Genomic DNA, 19,984 nt, shown 5'->3' with positions numbered 1-19,984 from the left:
TTCCTATTTGTCAAAGTGTGAATGTCGATGGCCATAAAGTTATTCATGCCTGCATGGCGCATCATCTTTATTTGAGAAAGAAATTAAATCCTATTCCCTCAGACTCCCAGGAGAGAAATAATATGTCATGCCTGCCTCCCATCCATTTCACCATATCAGCTGAATAAATTTGTCGGAGAGACTGGAATGCCTGTATGTGATGCAGTTGAAGAGGTCAGTTAAACTCATTGCAAGTAATATCGCCCTTTCCTCGTACAAAAGTGCTCTTTTGAATTTGTTCCGTTAGTAGCGTAGCCATCTATTGTGCTTGAATGCTCACAATTTCTAGATTTAAACATAGAAACGTTCCCAGGGGAGAGCTTTATTGTGAAATGTAATGTTGAATATTTAGGCATCACCTTCCTAGCATTGAGTTGCACCTTTTAACAGTCCATATCATGGCTTTTTAAGCTCTTCTTTAAGGATTTCATTGCTTTCATCTGGATTTCCCGGGGCCACTCTGTTTCATACTCTGACCAGCTTGTCCCCAATTACTAGGGATGCACCGATACCAGTATCGGGTATCGGGTCTGATACTGTGCTCATGTACTTGTACTTGCAAAACGACTCCGATACAACGGCACCGATGGTACTTCACAGCAGCGTGACGTTAACCTCTACACACCATCTTTTGGGTCCTATCGCACGCGCTCACACTCCACCTCCCCGACATTGCGATCGAGACGGGCCGGTGGTGTGCCCGACCCCGTGGGGCCGGGATCCTACCTCAGCCGGCGCGCGCCAGCCCTCACTTTCATTGCGCCACGTGGTTTTGCTTGCAACTTCTGACTCCCGTGTGTGTTAGACTCCTTGGTCCCTGTTTCAAGACGGGTCGGGTGGGTTGCCGACATCGCCTTTTACGTGCGCCGTGCGCCGAGCCCCGCCATGTGGGCACGACGCGGTTGATGCGCACTGAGGACAGTCCGCCCCGGTGACACTTTGGCCACGGCCCCGGGAGGCACCTTCGCCCCGAGCCTTTCCAAGCCGACCTAGAGCCGGTCGCGGCGCACCGCCTCGTATGCGGGACTCCCCAGCCTGCCGCGTGTCGCTCACACCCTCCAGCTGGCTGTTAACGAGGGTCTTTAGACATTGAGAAGTACTCGTATCGGTACTCGGTATCGGAGAGTACCCAAATGTAAGTACTTGTACTTGTCCTCGGTCTGAAAAAAGTGGGATCGGTGCATCCCTACCACTTACCGATGAAAAGAAACCATTTCCCAACAATTCCCTTTATTTTCCCAATCTCTGCCTTTCAAATACAGTAAATTAACACCTATTAAATCCTCTGATGTCAATTAGCAGCTCTTTAAGGCGACTGACCCAACCCATCTCTTCACTGCCAGGAGGTATCAGATCACATCGTACTCTACAAATTCTGTTAATGAACAAACTATTCAAACACTGCCAAAGTCTTTAATCCCAAACTCATTTTAAACCAGCAGCCTGAATCCCGTTCCCGTGGGGGGAAAAAAACAACAAGCAGTTACAGTTTGTTCCCAAACACCCACCAGCTCTCTTGGGATATGGCTCTGTTATTCCTCCCATTCATTTTACTGTTTGTGAAATGAATGGTAAGCACAAGATACCTTTGTAACTGAATGGAGGAAGCTGACGTCATTTTAAAGGGGAAAACTAAACTTCCTTAAAGAGGACCTATTATGCTTTTGTGCTTTTTCCCTTTGCTTTAGTGTGTTATATCGTTTTTTGTGCATGTAAAAGGTCTGCAAAGTCCAAAGTCCACTCCAAAGGTTGTCCCTGTCTCCCACAGAAACACTGCTCCTGAACTGCCTGAAAGACCTTGCTTGAAGTCCCGCCTTTTCTTCCGTAAGGTGGTGATGTCACCAAGTAACACAATAACTGCCTAGCGGCTAGTTTGGCACTCCCTCAAACAAAGCTAGTTAGAGAGGAGCTGTAGCGGAGTCTGAAGAGTTTGGTTCAGTTGACCAATCACAATAGTGGGCCAGCTGACCAATCAGAGCAGACTGTGCTTTTCGGGAGAAGGGGGGGCAGGAGCAAAAACAAAGCGTTTCAGACAGAGGGTGAAAAGAGGTGCTGCAGCACAGCCGGTCTTTGAACATTAATACATGTAAATATGTTCCAGTAGAAACCCCAAATACAAGTATGCATCTGAAAATAAGCATGATAGGTCTCCTTTAAACCTCAATTTCATAACAGGTTAGCAAACGGTTGCCTGTTTACACATCCAGCAGATACGGAGCAATATTAGCATTCATTTGATGAATGTTAGTCCAATATTCACTCGACTTTTTGCTCTGTTTTTGGTTACCACCAACTCCTGAGGGAAATATCTGGCTCTTTAGCTGCTAAATGTTCAACTTTATCAGTTAGTTTGCGAACTTTGTCTATGTGCCATTTGGTGCTGGGCAGGAAGCGTGGGTTTATCGGAGCGGTTTCACTTAAACAGCTGCCTGCTACATCTGGAAATGAGGCCGATGAGTTCGGTGAGACTGAACCAAAACAATGAACAGTAAAAGTTGTGGGCAATAAAACCGAAACAATGATCTGAAACGAGCTCTGTAGAGCTGAGGGGAACTGCAGAGTTGAGTGGTAATTCTTATTTAGTTTGTCCCTATGAGCGACCCCTTTCACATTACGCATGGATATGTGATTCATTGTTAATATAAAAATATTGATTATTGCAGCTTAAATGATCTTAACAAAAATTATGAATGATATTTGGCAATACATCTAATAATCAGTTCCACAATTACTTTGGTTTGTCAATGTGTGAGAATGTATTATACAGCAACATGCATTGGTTATTGTGTAAAATCTAAATGTATTTATGTCTCTCCAGCACACAGCCATGCTGTTCAGGTGTGTGAAATAGTGGTTGTCCGCAAGACCGAAGATGATGACCAAGACAACACGGACACCAGGAGGAGTCAGAAAAAAGCCCAGCTGCATCCCCATGCATTCACAGGTAGAACACCTGCACTGATATACACACTTAAAGGGACAGTCCACTGATTTTACACGCTACGTTAGCACCACAGTTGCTGTTTGGCTAGAAAGACACAACAACTAACCATAATATCTCTTGAACTACATTTAGATTACATAATTTACACAGACTTGTGACGGTTATGGGAAGTTAAAGTTACGTCTCCTCTCTGGTACAATTCCAGAGCTTCCGACTCCACGACTACTTCACTCAGAGCAGATTGACACAGCTGTCAATCATGACGTCTCTTTTATAGCATCACAAAACTGATTAAAACCAAACTTATCAGAAAAACTAAGACTTGAATATACATCAGCGTGATAAGAAGAACTACCTAAAATGACTAAAATGAATTTATTTGACGTGTACTTTGACTTTTTAGTTTGGCCCATGTCCCATCCGCTAACATGGAGGAGGCGGGCTTTATGACCTATACTGCAACCAGCCACCAGGGAGCGATCAGATGTTTTGGCTTCACTTTTGGGGAGCTGTCATGTCGTCCATCTTAATATACAGTCTATGGTTGACCCATATAAGGGACGAAAAGACAGGATACTGTATCTCTTAATCTGTCCCTCACAAGTCCTCCATCTTTATGGAAAAACAATACTTAATAGCTCAGGTGCTGCTTTAAAGGTCCCATATTGTAAAAAGTGAGATTTTTAGGTCTTTTACATTATAAAGCAGGTTTAAGTGCTATATAAATACTGTTAAACTATCAAAACGCTCAATATACGGAGAAATACACACAGCCCGTATTCAGAAATTGTGCATTGGAAACAAGCCGTTAGGATTTCTGTCCTTTTGTGATGTCACAAATATACAATATTTTAATCATCACACGTTCTGAAACACTCTAAATGTGTCCCAGTTTATATCCTGTTGCAGTGTATGTAAATAACAGCGGATGACAGGAAGTAAACATGGACCCAAGCTGTTGCCTAGCAACGCAATTCCGTTGCAATTCCATTGAAATGCACTAAAACGAAGTGTTTCACACAGAGGGTGAATACGGGTATGTTCAGGCAGACAGTATGAGGAAAATAAAGAGTTTTTTTAACATTACAGCATGTAAATATGTTCTGGTAGAAACATAAAATACAAATATGAACCTCAAAATAAGCACGATATGGGACTTTAAGAAAAAGATCCAGTGTCTTCTGTTCCTTCCCACAAAGTTGCCTGAAGCGAGTTATGATCACTGTCACTTTCATTTTACTATAGTAGGTTAATGCCACATCATCAGTTACTTTTCAAGTAAGTGTGCCAAAAGCCTGAGTTCAGCTCCACCAATCACAAGTGATCTGACACTGGAAATAAGCCCGCAGACAGCTCCACAGTCTGAAAGTAATGCATTAACAAGAGAGTCCCTCGCAGCTTAGCCGACTGGGTCTAAGATGGCAGCACGCCAGCGACTCGTGGGCTAATGCTTAATTTTGAGCCATTAGATTATATCCAAACAAGATCGGATTTACATTATTTATCACAGCCAAATGTTAAAAATTACCTTCGCTAATGTGAGCTTTTACTGGCATTAGAGTGTGTCGAGCATTCCCACGATCGGTGGCGACTTGGCTTCAAAGTACACATCCCATCACTTCCATCCTGATTATGTAACTTATTAAAGGATGATTTTACACCCACTCTAAACGTCTCCGTGCCTGCCCCGCTGCGAGTGTGAGGTACTGTAAGTGATTTGGACTGAAGAACTCGCCTGAGAAGTTAACTTTTCTATCTGATGAAGAGAATGCTTAGTGTGATAATTTGACTTTGAAGTGCTTTAGAGAGTGAATCTGCCGTCAAAGTGCTTAGCGAGTGATTTATTTTAATTTTTTTTGCTCCTTAATGTAAATATTTCAGTAATGTTCCTAGTAGGATATTATGTGACTCTATTTTTTTGTCTGACTATCAGCAGAGCTCTGTTTTACATAACTCTCATATGCACTCATTCCTTACTCGTTCACATATCCGATTGACCCGGCTGGTAAGGATAAAGCCAGGGTTCATTCTCAGGCCAAGTAGTATGAAATATAGCCTGTGCAAAATGACCAACTGGAGGAAGTAGTATAGCTCTCTGCTGACGTTAACCGACCTGCCCTAGTGCCCAGAAATACTCCCCAAATTATATGTCACAGTCTATGATAGGTGTTTCACAGTGATTAATATCTGGGAAGAAAAGGCTTTATTTAGCACATACTGTATCTCCTGAATCAGATCAGGTATTCTCTTGTTTTGGTGATAACATCTTTCTTCTGTTCATACTCTTTTTTTCCATTCTCAGTCTAAGAACAATGAGGTGTTGGTTGCTTAGTGGTTAGTGCAGGGGTCAGCAACCTGAGGCTCCGGAGCCACATGCAGCTCTTTAGCTCCTCTCCAGTGGCTCCCTGTGGATTTTTAAAAAAATTAGTGGAAATGAATAACTGTTTTTTTTGTATAAATTTTCATTTTCATTTATCATTGTTGTAGGTCTATGGTACGACGGTACGACGGAGTATTAGGGCCACATTGAGGAAAAAAAATAAATCTGAGATTTCAAGAATAAAGTCATAATATTATAAAGTAGTAATTTTTTACTTGTTATTTTCTTTTTTATTCATAAAGTTATTACTTTATTCTCGTAATATTACGACTTTTTTTCTCATAAAGTTATGACTTTATTCTCGTTTTATTACGACCTTTTTTCTCATAAAGTTATGACTTTATTCTCGTAATATTACGACTGTTTTTCTCGTAAAGTTATGACTTTATTCTCGTAATATTACAAATTTTTCTCGCAAAGTTATGACTTTATTCTCATAATATTACGACTTTTTTCTCGTAAAGTTATGACTTTATTCTGGTAATATTACGACTGTTTTTCTCGTAAAGTTATGACTTTATTCTCGTAATATTACGACTGTTTTTCTCGTAAAGTTATGACTTTATTCTCGTAATATTACAAATTTTTCTCGCAAAGTTATGACTTTATTCTCATAATATTACGACTTTTTTCTCGTAAAGTTATGACTTTATTCTGGTAATATTACGACTGTTTTTCTCGTAAAGTTATGACTTTATTCTCATATCAGACTGTTTTTCTCGTAAAGTTATGACTTTACTCTTGTTATATTACAACTTTTTTTCTCGTAAAGTTATGACTTTATTCTCGTAATATTACAACCTTTTTTCTCGTAAAAAAAAAAGTTAGGACTTAATTCTCGTAATCTCAGATGTTTTTTCCCTCAATGTGGCCCTAATACTCGGTAGTATATTGTCTCTTTGGCCTTCACTGCATTAGACTTATATACTATATACTTAGATTATAAACTGTGTTACCTTCATCACAATGATCAAATGTTTTGTGGCTGCAGACATATTTCTTTTTTTTTTGTGTGCCTAAAATGGCTCTTTTGATATGACAAATATAAACAATCATAGAATGGCAAGGTGTGTTTCTCACACTCTGTTCCTTCCTTCTGTTTTTGGTTCCTCTACAGTTTCCTACATTAGAAGAACGAGGCAGCACCAGTGGCGGTGTAGTGACGTCACTTTCCACTCTGCCAACGAGGGACTCTGCGAGCAGTGGATCCAAGTTATCAATGAGCAACTGTCGTTACTCAGTACGTACTGTTTAATGATGTCCTCTAACAGATGTGGTGATGTACTTTGACCTTGATCGCGGCTTCTCAACTTAATCCCAGTCAGTTTATTGAGTAGGCGCCATAAAAGTGCCACGTATTAGGAATCTGGCTCAGTGAGTACTACTAGGTTACACGAGTCATTGAGCTGCACTACACAAGGCCAAACGGCAAATATAACTGTAGGAAAAGTGTCTTTAGTAACACACAGTGTCTTTAGTAATACACAGTGTCTTTAGTAACACACAGCAGTTTTGGTAAAGCTAATTGATTTTAGAAATGTGTGGTCCATGCTAGGGATGTTCATAATTAACCGTTTAACCGTTAACCGACATTAAGCATTTTAACCGATTAATGCTATCGGTTAAAACGGTTAAAAGAAATGTTAATAATTCATTCAAAAGCGTCTCAGAGGAGCAGCTCGTCTCTTTAAGGAGAAAAGCTGGTCCACCTTAACAGCCCACCTTAAGAGGCGGAGCCGTAGTTGCAGGATACAGGAAGTCGTCTCCGGTCTCTGTCTCTCTTGAACAGAGAGGGGGAGTTGTAGTTTAGTAGCATTTATTCACCGACAAATAAACTGTACACACACTGCTACACCTACGATCACAGCTAGAACGCCACCAACAACCTCACACTCACCACCAACACACACACACGGTCTGTTGGAAACTCACTAAAGTTACGTTGCGCTGTTTGTTGGCCACTCGCTATCGTTAATCCGGGCAGACACACAGCTGACAACCTGCTAAACTAAACTAAATGTGCGGTGGAGACTTTTAAATTGGCTGCATGTCCTACACGCTACACACTACATGCAGCATCGTAGCTGCTAAGTTAACGCTCCCAGACGGTGAACTGGGGACTCAGTTGTCTGTTGTGCTGCTGCAGCTGGTACACTGCAGCTGGTACACTGCAGCTGGCGCGAGGCACAAATCTGGTCGGTTAACGGTTAATAGTCGGTTAACGAGGGTCGGTTATCGGTTAAGAAATGTTTTTGAAAATGAGCATCCCTAGTCCATGCCTAACATTTAGACTTCATGGATTTAATCGGTTTATAAATTACTTCTTGTCGTGGGGGGTAGTGCAGGGGATTGCCAATTATTCCGAAGGCCCATTGCTCCAAAAATACACACTCTCCGTGCAACAAACAGTACGTACATGGCTGATTATTGTGTGTTAGAATGACATTGTATCTTCCCGATTTTTTTTCCTACTGGTGAAGACATGACCCAACACTCTGCCTCTTGTTACTCGTTGCCTTCGTTGGTTGGGTTGGTTGAGGCATGAGGAGTGAGATTAGTCAGGTATAGGGTAAGAACATCAGGGTAAATCAACCAGACGCAGAGTAAGGGCGGGTCATGCCTTCGCCATGGTAGGAAAAACAATATTGCGATTGTGAAGGTCCGATTGTCATTTTGCATAATAATTAGCCATGTGCTAATTATGATGAATGTGACTGTCGACCGGGGCGCACTGAGGACAGTCCGCCCCGGTCGACAGTCGCACCCCGAGTACACGAGTACATGAGCACAGTATCGGACCCGATACCCGATACTGGTATCGGTATCGGTGCATCCCTAGAGAAACTGTAATAATAAAGATTAGGTAACAGTGCGTATTCAGTTCATATATCTGTTTCAGACCAAATGGTAGATCTTCTACTCCTTAAAGGGACTGTAAAGAAAGTGTGCATTATTGTCCATAAAAAAACCCATTTCATTCTTTCCAGTAGTATCAGAGCCCTCAGGAGAGCCCAGAGGCAAACCGACAACAGGAGGTTGCCCTCCTGCATTTCTCTTCTAGACAGTACCTCACAGGCACAGACATAAAGAATGGAGCCAGCAACGGCAGTCTGATAAAAACATAGAAATGGTGGTTTTACAAACATTAGAAGAGTGATACTAAAAATATCTTTGGCTTGCTTGGACACAAAGCATGAAGCAGATGTCTGTCCAGCTTACTGTCTCCAAGGAATCTCCTACTCCTATATGTTAAAGGTCCCATATCATGCTCATTTTCAGGTTCATACTTGTATTTTGTGTTTCTACCAGAACATGTTTACATGCTGTAATGTTCAAAAAACCCTCCATTTTCCTCATATTGTCTGCCTGAATATAGCTGTTTTTACCCTGAAACGCTCCGTTTTAGCGCATTGCGACGGAATTGCGACGAAATTGCAGCAGAATTGCGTTGCTAGGCAACAGCTTGAGTCCATGTGTACTTCCTGTCAGCTGATGACATTCACATACACTGCAACCAGGAATAAACTGGGACACATTTAGAATGTTTAAGTTTAAAACTGTGTAAAGGGTCTAAATATTGTATATTTGTGACATCACAAATGGACAGAAATCCTGACAGCTTGTTTCAAATTTCCCTGTGGATTGAGCGTTTCGATACTTTCACAGTATTTATATAGGAATTAAGCCGGCTATATAATAAAATAAAACATGAAAATCTCAGTTTTTTATAATATTAGACCTTTAACATGCTTTTTAATCACAAACTATAAAACTCTGGACTGAAAATGTGCATAACAGCACATCATCCATCAAAATCTTTACCTCACCCTGAAGAATTTAGGAATTTAATATGTTTTCCAATGATGAATTAACATATTACATGAGTGATTACACGATTGGGTTCTTCAGGATCTAGCGTGTAACTAGCATGTGGAAATCAGACTATTAGATGGTTTTAGCCCATTTGAAATGGTCTACTTGGCCCCATTTTGCCTGGCAGGATGAATCAATTCAAGTAAATGAACTGCATTCATTGTGAGGATGAAGCCTTAGTGTGTTCAATAGTGTTAGCCTCCTCCACAGCACACCTTTACATCACCCATTGGCAACCCATTTATGCAATCTCATGGAACTTTTGTCTTATTGCCAAACAATATTGCGGCCTATATTTCTTTGTGCTCATTTAACTCTTGATCCCGATCCATTTGTTTTCAATCGGAGCAGCTGCTGTATCTCAGTTTGTTGTCCTGAACACAGTCCTCCACAACAGCCATAAACAAGCCATTTAGTATTCTCCATCGCAGTAGCTTCGTAGGTTTATCACCAAATGATGCAGCACCTCTGAATTGCTTCACACACCTCCCATAGTCGGTAGACACACCATTTATTTCTTGAGCGCCGCGTTTTGGGGGGACCAGTCAGTTTGACTGAGCATTTTGAGAAAGGTCTCCGGTTAATGAAAACTTCATCAAGCTGCTTGTCAGTTCCACATTTGTAAAGGTAAACGCTGAGCCTTTTTAATGACTATCTCACACCCCTCCCCTCACTTTGCAGCCAACCGACCGAAGAGCCTCCTGGTGTACATCAATCCCTACGGGGGGAAGCGGCGCGGGAAGCGCATTTACGAGCAGAAGGTGGCTCCTCTGTTTCGCCGCGCCTGCATCTCTGCCGACGTGATTGGTGGGTCCCTATCAGTGGCGTTCCTTAACATTTAAATAAAAAATGAGTCTCGGTGGCCGCCATATAGATCTCCACTGCCACTGTGGCCTCTCGGAGGGGCCGAAGTGGCTTCACAAGGATATGATTTGACTTATAGTGCCATTAATCATGCCACCACCTTAATGGAAGCTGTGATAGTTGATAAGCTCGGGTATCCAAAACACATCTATTATTCAATAAGTGTTTGCTACAGCTATACATAGTGTGCGGTATTGATGGTCCATCAGAGTGAAGACTATTCACTCTGGGCTTCCTACAGCTGCTGTGAGTTGCAGGATTGTATTTGTGTTGATGTTCTATAACTGGAAAGCAGATTTACTGTTGAAATATTGTTTTTGTGGGCCCAGGGCTCATTTTGCGGGCTAATATACAATAGCTGAATTAGGTTGTTTTGTGCCACCCTGCCTTTTGCTCTTTTCTGAACATTAATCTGAACGACGGGTTCCAGGGAATGTTCTATTTATTTTTGTCCCTCTCATTGAAGTTGTACTAAAACTTGCCATTTGATTTGTTTCCATAGTTACAGAGCGAGCCAATCATGCCAGGGACCACTTGAAAACGGAGGCCAATCTAGATAAATATGACGGGTGAGTATTTGAGCCAGGTAGCTGCTGCTCTCGGGCTCTCAACGCTGGTTCTTCACTGTGATAGGAGTTGACTCTTGTCTGTTGATGTTGTAATAAAGTCCTTTGAAAGACTCTCCCATGAGCTGTGTATCAATTATCACATATAAGAGTTTGTTATGAGGCCCTGTTGTGCTGTAATCTGTGTTGTGTCACATTGTAATCACTGAGACAAAGCCCTGTGTGTTTCTCATACCTGACAACCGGTGTCATTCTGATGATCTCAGGAGTGGACCTGTATTTCCTTGTACAGAGTTGGGTTTCTGGAACCTGCCGTGATTTTTGATACTCTCTTTAGATCAGGGTTTCCTAACATTTGGCAGGTTGCTGGTAGCGTAACATAGAGATACTGTTTTTATCCTTTGTTAGGACTTTTTCCTTCAACCTCATATTCAAATGTGGGCCAAGTCAGTTTTTTGACCTGACGATGGCGCTAGAGAAAAAGTTTAAAGTATCACCAAAGTGATTACAATTCATCCCGAGCTGAACATGAATGGGCGTACCAAAATTCATGGCAATCCATTCAATAGTTGTCGAGAAATTTCACGCAAAAACCACAATTGTCAATCTCATGGTGGCGCTAGAGGAGAAGTGAGGGGATCCCCAATGTCAGGTGACATAGGATTCCTCAACTATGAACAACCAGGAAAGTCTTTTAAAGGCACAGTCACACATGCGCGAATGCAGGCGAGTGTCCATGCTATTTTTCAGGAAAATGACCTTCCACACATGGCTTCCACTTGTAAAGTTGACGCAAGTTAGCTTAGCTTGCTAACGTTAGCACTGATTCCCAGACATTGCTTATTGTCTATGCTAAAAAGCCGAGGCGATATTCCCCTGAAAGATCACCAAAAGTTGAACTCCACGCGAATTTGCTTCGCCACCGGAAGCGAGTGTACAGTATTTCCGCCCCTTAGCTCGCATTGAATGGAAGTGAACAGGAAGCAAATGGTAATTTCGTGCATTTGTAGCCGTGCCTTTAACTGGATTAGCTGCGCCTGTGGTCGGCAAGACCGTTGGAATATAAACAACGCTCCGTAAAGATTATTATTTATTCTCATTCATTTATCTGAAATTGGTCACTGGTCCGGATAGACCTGTCACTCGGTCCTGGTCTGGACAGTGGTCCGCCATTCGGTGATGCTTGATATAAATGTGAATGTATAGCGACTTTCTAGTCTTCTGGCCACACAAAGTGCTTTACAATACATGTCAGCATTCACCCATTCACACACACATTCATACACTGATGGCAGAGGCTGATACCAACCTGCTCATCCGGATCTAATCTAAATACTCATTCACACACCAACGGCTCAGCCTTCGGGAGCAATTTGGGGTTAAAAGTATCTTGCCCAAGGACACTTCGACATATGAACCTAAAATAATAATAATTTCAGATTTATCGGAGTTCAGCTGTTTTTTACTTCTATAAGACAGACTTTTAGGGCGTTTTCACATTAGGTACGATTGATCCGTACCGTGCCCGAGTACGATTGCCCCCCCCTCTCTGCTCTGCTTTCACATTAGTAAAGTTGTTCCGTACCCGAGTCCACTTGCGTCATCATCCAGGTGTATTTGTTTATGTTGAGATCAGCTGTTCTAGTGGCGGAGCATCGTAAAACACTTCATTCAAATTGGACAGAAACTAAATAAAACTCACCAACACCGTCATCGTTGGTCTTTACAACAATCACCAACTCTGGTTTGGTTGAAATAAACTCTTATTTCACCGAGTTTGATGTGAAAATAGGCCGACTCTACACGTTGTCTCCCCCCCCCACACCGTCTCTCTCTCTGCCCGTTGAGCAGCTGAGCGTCTCTCGCTCTTCACAGACAGACCATTAAATCAGCTAAATAAAATAACCAACATCACTCAACCCCATCGCCTACTGTTTATATTTTAAGGAACCTCTCGCTGGCCTTCCTGCTGTATCATCCACGACCGTGCAGTTCAGAGGATGAGATCAGTGCATGCTGCGCTCAGATACAGACATAGATATGAAACTATTTTATATGTATACAGATTTTGGAGGAGACCGGCGACATTGAAAGAAGCCTGCCCTTTCAAAACTACTCGCTAACTGCTAACGTTACTCGCGTTAAATAGCGGTCCACTTCCGTGTTTTGGTACGGTTGGCTTTCACACCTGATGCGAACCGTACCCCGAGTCCACATGAACCGTACTCCAGACCACCTTTTCAAGTGGACTCGGGTACGGATGGACGAACCGTGCCCGAGTACGGTACGGAGCGTTCACACTAATCAATCAAACTGGACTTTGGGGATAAGTGTACTCAGATCCGGGCCCGGGTCCCTGATGTGAAAGCACCTACAGTGTGCTCAGGTGCAAGATATGATTGGAATCAATGGAGAAGTAGATCTGAGAGCCATCAGCATAAAAATAGAAACTGATATGATGCTTTTGAAATATTTGACTTAAAGGTAGCTTGTAAAGAGAGAATAGTAAAGGACCCGGGACAGACCAGGTCCTTTCAGAGAGATGGGAGTAATATCTATCTTTTACCCCGGTATGCTACTCAATGCTTCAGACATTCAATTATTATCAAGTGGTCAACTGTAGCAAAAGCAGCAGATGAGATCTGAAGGCAATAAAACAGATGACAGTAGGAACATGTATTAGAATTTTCCACATTTTCTGATAATTTTAGGCATGCAGCTGATTCTGTTCTCTAGAATCACTCACAATAAATCTAAATCTACAAATCACTCCCATAAATCACATAAATTGATGTTTTCAACAGTTGTACGAGCCGCAGCTCACACATGCGAGTAAAGGGAGCACGGGAGGGTAAAATGCAGCTGATAGCTTAACATAAAGGTCATCAATAACATGAAAGGTGTTTCCTGCCGAGTGCCCTGCCGACTCCAGCTTCTATTCATCACATATTCAGTCCAGCAGAGCAGGACATTATGCTTTTACTCTGCAGTTTATAGAATTTATAGGTCCATTTCTGTAAGGTTTTGATGTAGACTTAAAAAAAAGGTGTGATGCTGGGTGGTACAGTGTGATATTCGTATTTAGTTAACATTCTCACTGTTACACCCGCTGCCCACTGGTAGCTTATTATTGTCAAGGGTTTCTGGCTATATAGCAGGTTTCTCAAATCTGCACATGTAATTGAACTCCTCATGTGGCATCCACCCTCGACAATGTTCAAATGTATCACAGAACTAGGGATGCTCATTTTGAAAAATGTTCTTAACCAATAACCGACCCTCGTTAACCGATTATTAACCGCTTACCGACAAGATTTGTGCCTCATGCAGCGGTGTACCAGCTGCAGGAGCACAACAGATATTGGTTGACGGGAGTCTCCAGTTCACCGTCCGGGAGCGTTAACTTAGCAGCTACGATGCTGCGTGTAGTGTCGCGGACATGCAGCCACTTTCCCAGTAAAAGTCTCCACCGCACATTTAGTTTAGTTTAGCAGGTTGTCAGCTGTGTGTCTGCCCGGCGGAACTTTAGCGAGTGGCCAACAAACAGTGTGTGTGTTTGTGCTACGTTAGCAGCTCTAGCATTGCCGGAGGCTTCGTGCTCGCCGCCGCACACGTAGTCTGAATAACTTTAGTGAGTTTCCAACAGACCGTGTGTGTGTGTTGGTGGTAAGTGTGAGGTTGTTGGTGGTGTTCTAGCTGTGAACGTAGATGTAGCAGTGTGTCTACAGTTTATTTGTCGTTGAATAAATGCTATGAAACTACAACTCCTCCACTCCACTCAAGAGAGACAGAGACCGGAGATGACTTCCTGTATCCTGCAACTCCGGCTCTGCCTCTTAAGGTGGACTGTTAAGGTGGACCAGCTTTTCTCCTTAAAGAGACGAGCCGCTCCTCTGAGCCGCTCAGCTTTTGAGTTAATTATTAACATATCTTTTAACCTATTGTTTAGGTTTAACCTTTTGCTTTAACCGATAGCGATAATCGATTAAAATGCTTAATGTCGGTTAACGGTTAAACGGTTAATTATGGACATCCCTACACAGATCTTGTGTCAAACTCGTGTGAATTGTTGACATCATTTGTCTGTCCAGGGTGGTGTGTGTGGGTGGAGATGGGATGTTCAGTGAGATCCTGCACGGGCTGGTCTCCAGGACCCAAACGGACAACGGCGTGGACCAGAACCAAGCAGATGCCGAGTTGGTGCCGTGTTCTCTACACATAGGGATCATTCCTGCAGGTGAGCTTTGGTCATTACATCACATAGAAACATCTCCAGGGTAAGGAATGGTTTTGGTGATAATGATATCTGAATGTCACACTAAAGGAATTTAACTTTTAGTGTTTAGTTAAAAGCTCTAACGCAGGGGTCAGCAACCTGCGGCTCCGGAGCCACATGTGTCTCTTTAGCTCCTCTCCAGTGGCTCCCTGTGGATTTAAAAAAAAAAAAATTGTGGAAATGAATAACTGTTTTTTTGTTTACATTTTCAATTTTATTTATCATTGTTGTAGGTCTAAAGGTACGATGGTACGACGGAGTATTATTAAAAAATAAATCTGAACTTTACGAGAAAAAAAGAAAAAACAGGTAAAATTACTACTTTATAATATTGTAACTTTATTCTCATAATACTACAACCTATGACTTTATTCTCGTAATATTATAACTTTATTCTCTAAATCTCAGATTTTATTTTTTTTCCTCAATGTGGCCCTAATACTCCGTCGTACCTTCGCACCATAGACCTACAACAATGATAAATAAAAATGTAAACAAAAAAACAGTTAGTCATTTCCATTTTTAAAAATCCACAGGGAGCCACTGGAGAGGAGCTGCTCCGAAGCCGCAGGTTGCTGACCCCTATTCTAGTAGAAACCCAAAATACCAGTATAAACCTAGTAATGAGCATGATATGTCCCCTTTAAGCTCACCGTCTTGCCTTTACATTAAGCCATGTGTTAAAAAAAAAAGAACATAATGTAATGCTAGCGTGACACATTATAATTTGCCTGAAGGAAACAACTTGTACTTTTTCTCAAATGGAAAAAAAACTGTAGCTCCACTTTCACAATCGTTGTCACTCTCCTCTCTCTACCTTCACATGTGGTGTAATCCAGAGCTGAAAGCCCAGAGTTCACAGCAGGTCGCTCACAGTTGTCAAAAAGTGGGAAACATAGGAAATAACTCTCCATCAAAGAGTTAATTACACATCAAATATATCTTGCAGTCACAAATTGTACGTGTATATTTAATGCAGCCCTCTGGCAATACCTTCAGATACTTTAATAGTGTTTATGTGTTTTGTCAAGATAAGTGTTACATGATGAATGTTTGTTTTTTTGTTTTTTTCCTAAATTGTACAGAACAGGTTTAAAAAAAGAAAAACACTTAACAGAACTGTTATTGATTTCAATATTGAAGAACTTCAGGCCTGCTGATGCGGGGTTACTGAGTTACATAAGAATCTCTATGGCAACAGGGCAGGGGGTCCCACCAGGGGCCTGCCGAGGGTCAATCATTCCAAGTGCCATAAATGGAGACGTGCTGTGCGACATTTTGAAATCACTGTAATGTTCATGAGGATAGAAACGAAACACCGTGCATGGAGACCGATATGAGGCTGCAGAGCGTGATGTCAATAGCAGAGGGGTTTAAATGTCGACTGGGGAGTGATAAAGTAAATGATTTGAAGGCCTATTACAACCATGATTTGGATGTGTTAGATGAGTTGTTTTTGCCTTTTCACAATCACGGATGAATTAAAAAAGTTAGGTGTGTAATGTCTAATCTTTTCATACGACTGTAGAAAGGTCTTGTCACACTTCAGCTCAGACACGTTAAGCTGCTTGCTCCAAAGAGGTATCTAAATGTCATTTGTATGCCATTTAATGCATGGACTTTATTGGCTGATTGTACAGTTAAAGGCAGCTTTGGTTTGCTTCCGTCAGGAGGTAAACAAACCCCTCAAATGACCAAGGCCAACCTCTCCTCGGTGCTTTGAAACTCAACGCGAGTGTTTGCCATCCCATCAAGAGCATTGTATGAGCACAGGCGTGTTGATGAGCAGCACAGCTTAATTAAAAAAGTCACCTTTGAGAGTTTCTCCTCTACTCAGTCACTGACAGAAATAACTACTGACAATCAGAGAGGAGATGTTTGATCTTTGTGAGAATAACAGCAGCAGCAGCAACAACAACAATCCATAAACTGCAGTACTAACAAGTATTGTCTGTGTAGTCAAAACCTGATATATCTTATTTCTATGTGGCATCGAGATCCATTGTTCTCCGAAATCTATTAAAAGAACATCAGTGAGCCACACTGTTGAACGTGGGCACTGTGTTTTAAAGCAATCCCCTATATACAGTACTGTCCTGCTGACATAAATACTAAAGCATCGAATTTGTATTAATCCGCAGCTAAAAGTAGTGCCCAACAAATGAATCGTTTACTCCAGTTTGAGGAACATTTGCAAAAAACTACAGTGCCCCGCGTTTTTAGGGAGTTATTGCACATTTGTTTTAAATAAACTAAAGTATATACTTGCAACCAGTTTTCAAAGATTTACGTTTTCAGTAGGAATGGATTGCCTGGGCGATGACAGCTACGGACACAGTAGGGGAAAAAAAGTCTGAAAGTACTGAGGTACTGACCATAAACCACACGTATCCTCATACAATGGTTCGTATGATATCTTACAAAAAGTCATTCCTTATTTTTCATATGTTTTCTTACAAATGTCATTTCAAAATAAACTTCTGTCTTCACAGGAAACAACTTGGTTAGGTTTAGGCAACAAAAGTACTTAGTTAGATTTAGGCAACAAAAAAAAATCAATATCGTTGTCAAAGTTCTGGTATGTGTCAGTAAGGTATCAAAATCCTCTATGCCAAGGTTCAAATTAAGAGTCATGAACTCATTTATGGCCTCGTTGTCACCGAGCTGTAATTTCCACAAATGCTTTCTGTCAGATGTTTTCTCATGACATGTTCCTGCACAACTGATTTTAGCTTTTATGGTCTGAAAAGGAATGCCAGTTAATCCTGACGCACTGAAAATAGCTTATTTTGATGAAAAAAACAAGAATGATAAGTTGTTCAAAGGTCCACTTGTCAAGTTTGAAAGGGTTCACTGCTGTCGTGATATGACACGGTCACAAGTGCAGCTATAAATACATTCATGTACTGAGGATTCAAAACAGCAAAAATATCCTTTTTGGGGCAGCGCTAAAAAACATCTCAACTCCATTGTTGTCCCAGAGATAAAGATTATTTCACTGCCGAGATGATCTTACTGGCGAGACAGTTTTGGGGGATAAAAACTGGAGCTTCTCCGCTGAGGATATGCCCTGTGACAGTTTACGCTCTCTCCTCTGAATATGCCAACAGGCTACTGCGGGTTCAGTAACTTAAGGAGAATAAAACATTGAACATCTGAGAACTGAACATCATTGAACATCTGTGTGAGCCACTTAAATCCATTCAAAGTCAGTTGGCTTTTACTGGGTAACTTCAGAAGAGTCAAATAGCATATGTCACCGTTTGTTTTTTAAGCTCAGCAAAATAGCAGGCGGCGCAGCGCTGTCGGGAGCAGTCGGAAAGTGTTCGGGTGTGATTATGAAGCTCGGAGGGGGAAGAGGCGAAGGCCAGATAAGTGATATTCATAGAAAGCGCAGGGGAGAGTCAGAAGGAGCTCATCTTCATACTCATCTGTGTGTCCACCGCTGAATGACGGAGCTGATCTCCGCTGTCACGCTTCTGTGAGCCAGCTCCAAACACCACTAGTTAGAGTTCACTCTCTCTCCCTCACTCTCTCTGTCTTTTATCAGCTGCAGTAGTAGGTCCATTTCACCACTTGAAGATGATCAAAGTAGGGCAGATAGGTCTGAAATTACGCCATGTGGCGCAGGAAGAGAGATGGGGCCTTATTACCTCTCAAGTTGAAAGATTTAATATCAAACTCAACATTTTTCTCGAGGCAGGGGATGCCTCTCATCCTTCATTTGTTGGCTGAAGAGAGCTGATGATAGCTCAGGGCCCGGAGCGATCCCATTAGTTCACTTCGTGACTGAAAGGACTCCTTACTTCCGGCTAATAAAATCATCCCACTGAATTCGTCGTACTTGGTCGCAGCTTTGAAAGACATGTAACTCTACCAAGCACGGCATCTTTTATGACTGATTTTAGCTATGAATAAGAGACGTGCGATTTACATCCTTGCAGCTTTACCTGCCAGTAGAGTCTCACAACATGCCTGTATAGTCTGTTCTGATTAATGTAGATAGCAACACATGCAACTATGAAGACACACTGCCCATTGTACTTATATTAATGACACTGTGCGTTGACTGTTCTGTAGAGTCCCTAAATGAAAAGTAACTCCCAAAAAAATCATATTAATATCAATTTGATATTGTATCTGTACAAATTTCACAAGTTGGTCTAACCCAGGGGTCAGCAACCTGGGCTAAAGAGCCACATGCGTCTCTTCAGCTCCTCTCCAGTGGCTCCCTGTGGATTTATAAAAATGGAAATGAATAACTGTTTTTGGTTTACATTTTCATTTTTATTTATCATTGTTGTAGGTCTATGGTACGACGGTACGACGGAGTATTAGGGCCACATTGAGGAAAAAAAACAAGTCTGAGATTTCAAAAATAAAGTCATAATATTATAAAGTAGTAATTTTTACGTGTTACTTTCTTTTTTTCTCGTAAAGTTACGACTTTATTCTCGTAATATTATGACTTTATTCTGTAAATCTCAGATGTTTTTTCCCTCAATGTGGCCCTAATACTCCGTAGTACATTGTCTCTTTGGCCCTCACTGCATTAGACTTATATACTATATACTTAGACTATAAACTGTGTTACCTTCATCACAATGATCAAATGTTTTGCAGCTCCAGAGAGATTGTTTTCTTTTCTTTGCCTAAAATGTCTCTTTTGATAGTAAAGGTTGCTGACCCCTGGTCTAACCAAACTCCACTGTGTAATTTATAGATTTACAAAGTCAGTAACTTCACGAAGACGAGAGATTAAACCAAGCATCTGATCCACTTCCTGTCTGCAACACTGGAGGAAGAAACGGTATTTAAAAAAAACGGGCATGACGGTTGACACATCCCCGGGACAACAAACTGGGTCGACCAGCCAGACCTGCACTGATGCATGAAAATAAGGAAATACGGAAACTAAACTCCTTATAAAATTTTGTACAGACATTCATGTTTCCCACGCGTTGTTTCATGATGACTTTAGTGATCCCCTGACTCTCCCTCTAGCCCCACCAAGATGCAAACCAATTGTGGTTTGTAGCGAA

General features: G+C 41.7%; 1 protein-coding gene across 2 annotated transcripts in view; it reads left to right on the top strand.

Annotated features, from left to right (window-relative positions):
• cerk (ceramide kinase) overlaps positions 1 to 19,984 on the top strand; it is a 53,935-nt gene that overhangs the window by 15,616 nt on the left and 18,335 nt on the right. Inside the window, exons 2-6 of one of the 2 annotated variants that reach the window (XM_074625650.1) lie at positions 2,858 to 2,983; positions 6,481 to 6,603; positions 9,918 to 10,043; positions 10,603 to 10,669; positions 14,758 to 14,903. In XM_074625650.1, coding sequence (XP_074481751.1) covers positions 2,858 to 2,983; positions 6,481 to 6,603; positions 9,918 to 10,043; positions 10,603 to 10,669; positions 14,758 to 14,903 — 588 coding nt within the window. The remainder of the gene's footprint in view (positions 1 to 2,857; positions 2,984 to 6,480; positions 6,604 to 9,917; positions 10,044 to 10,602; positions 10,670 to 14,757; positions 14,904 to 19,984) is intronic. The other variant, XM_074625651.1, reaches the window with a different exon arrangement.

The sequence above is a fragment of the Sebastes fasciatus genome, chromosome 23 (genome assembly GCF_043250625.1).
Source record: "Sebastes fasciatus isolate fSebFas1 chromosome 23, fSebFas1.pri, whole genome shotgun sequence".
In the NCBI taxonomy this organism is placed as follows: domain Eukaryota; kingdom Metazoa; phylum Chordata; class Actinopteri; order Perciformes; family Sebastidae; genus Sebastes; species Sebastes fasciatus.
This window is presented reverse-complemented; position numbering and strand designations above follow the sequence as displayed.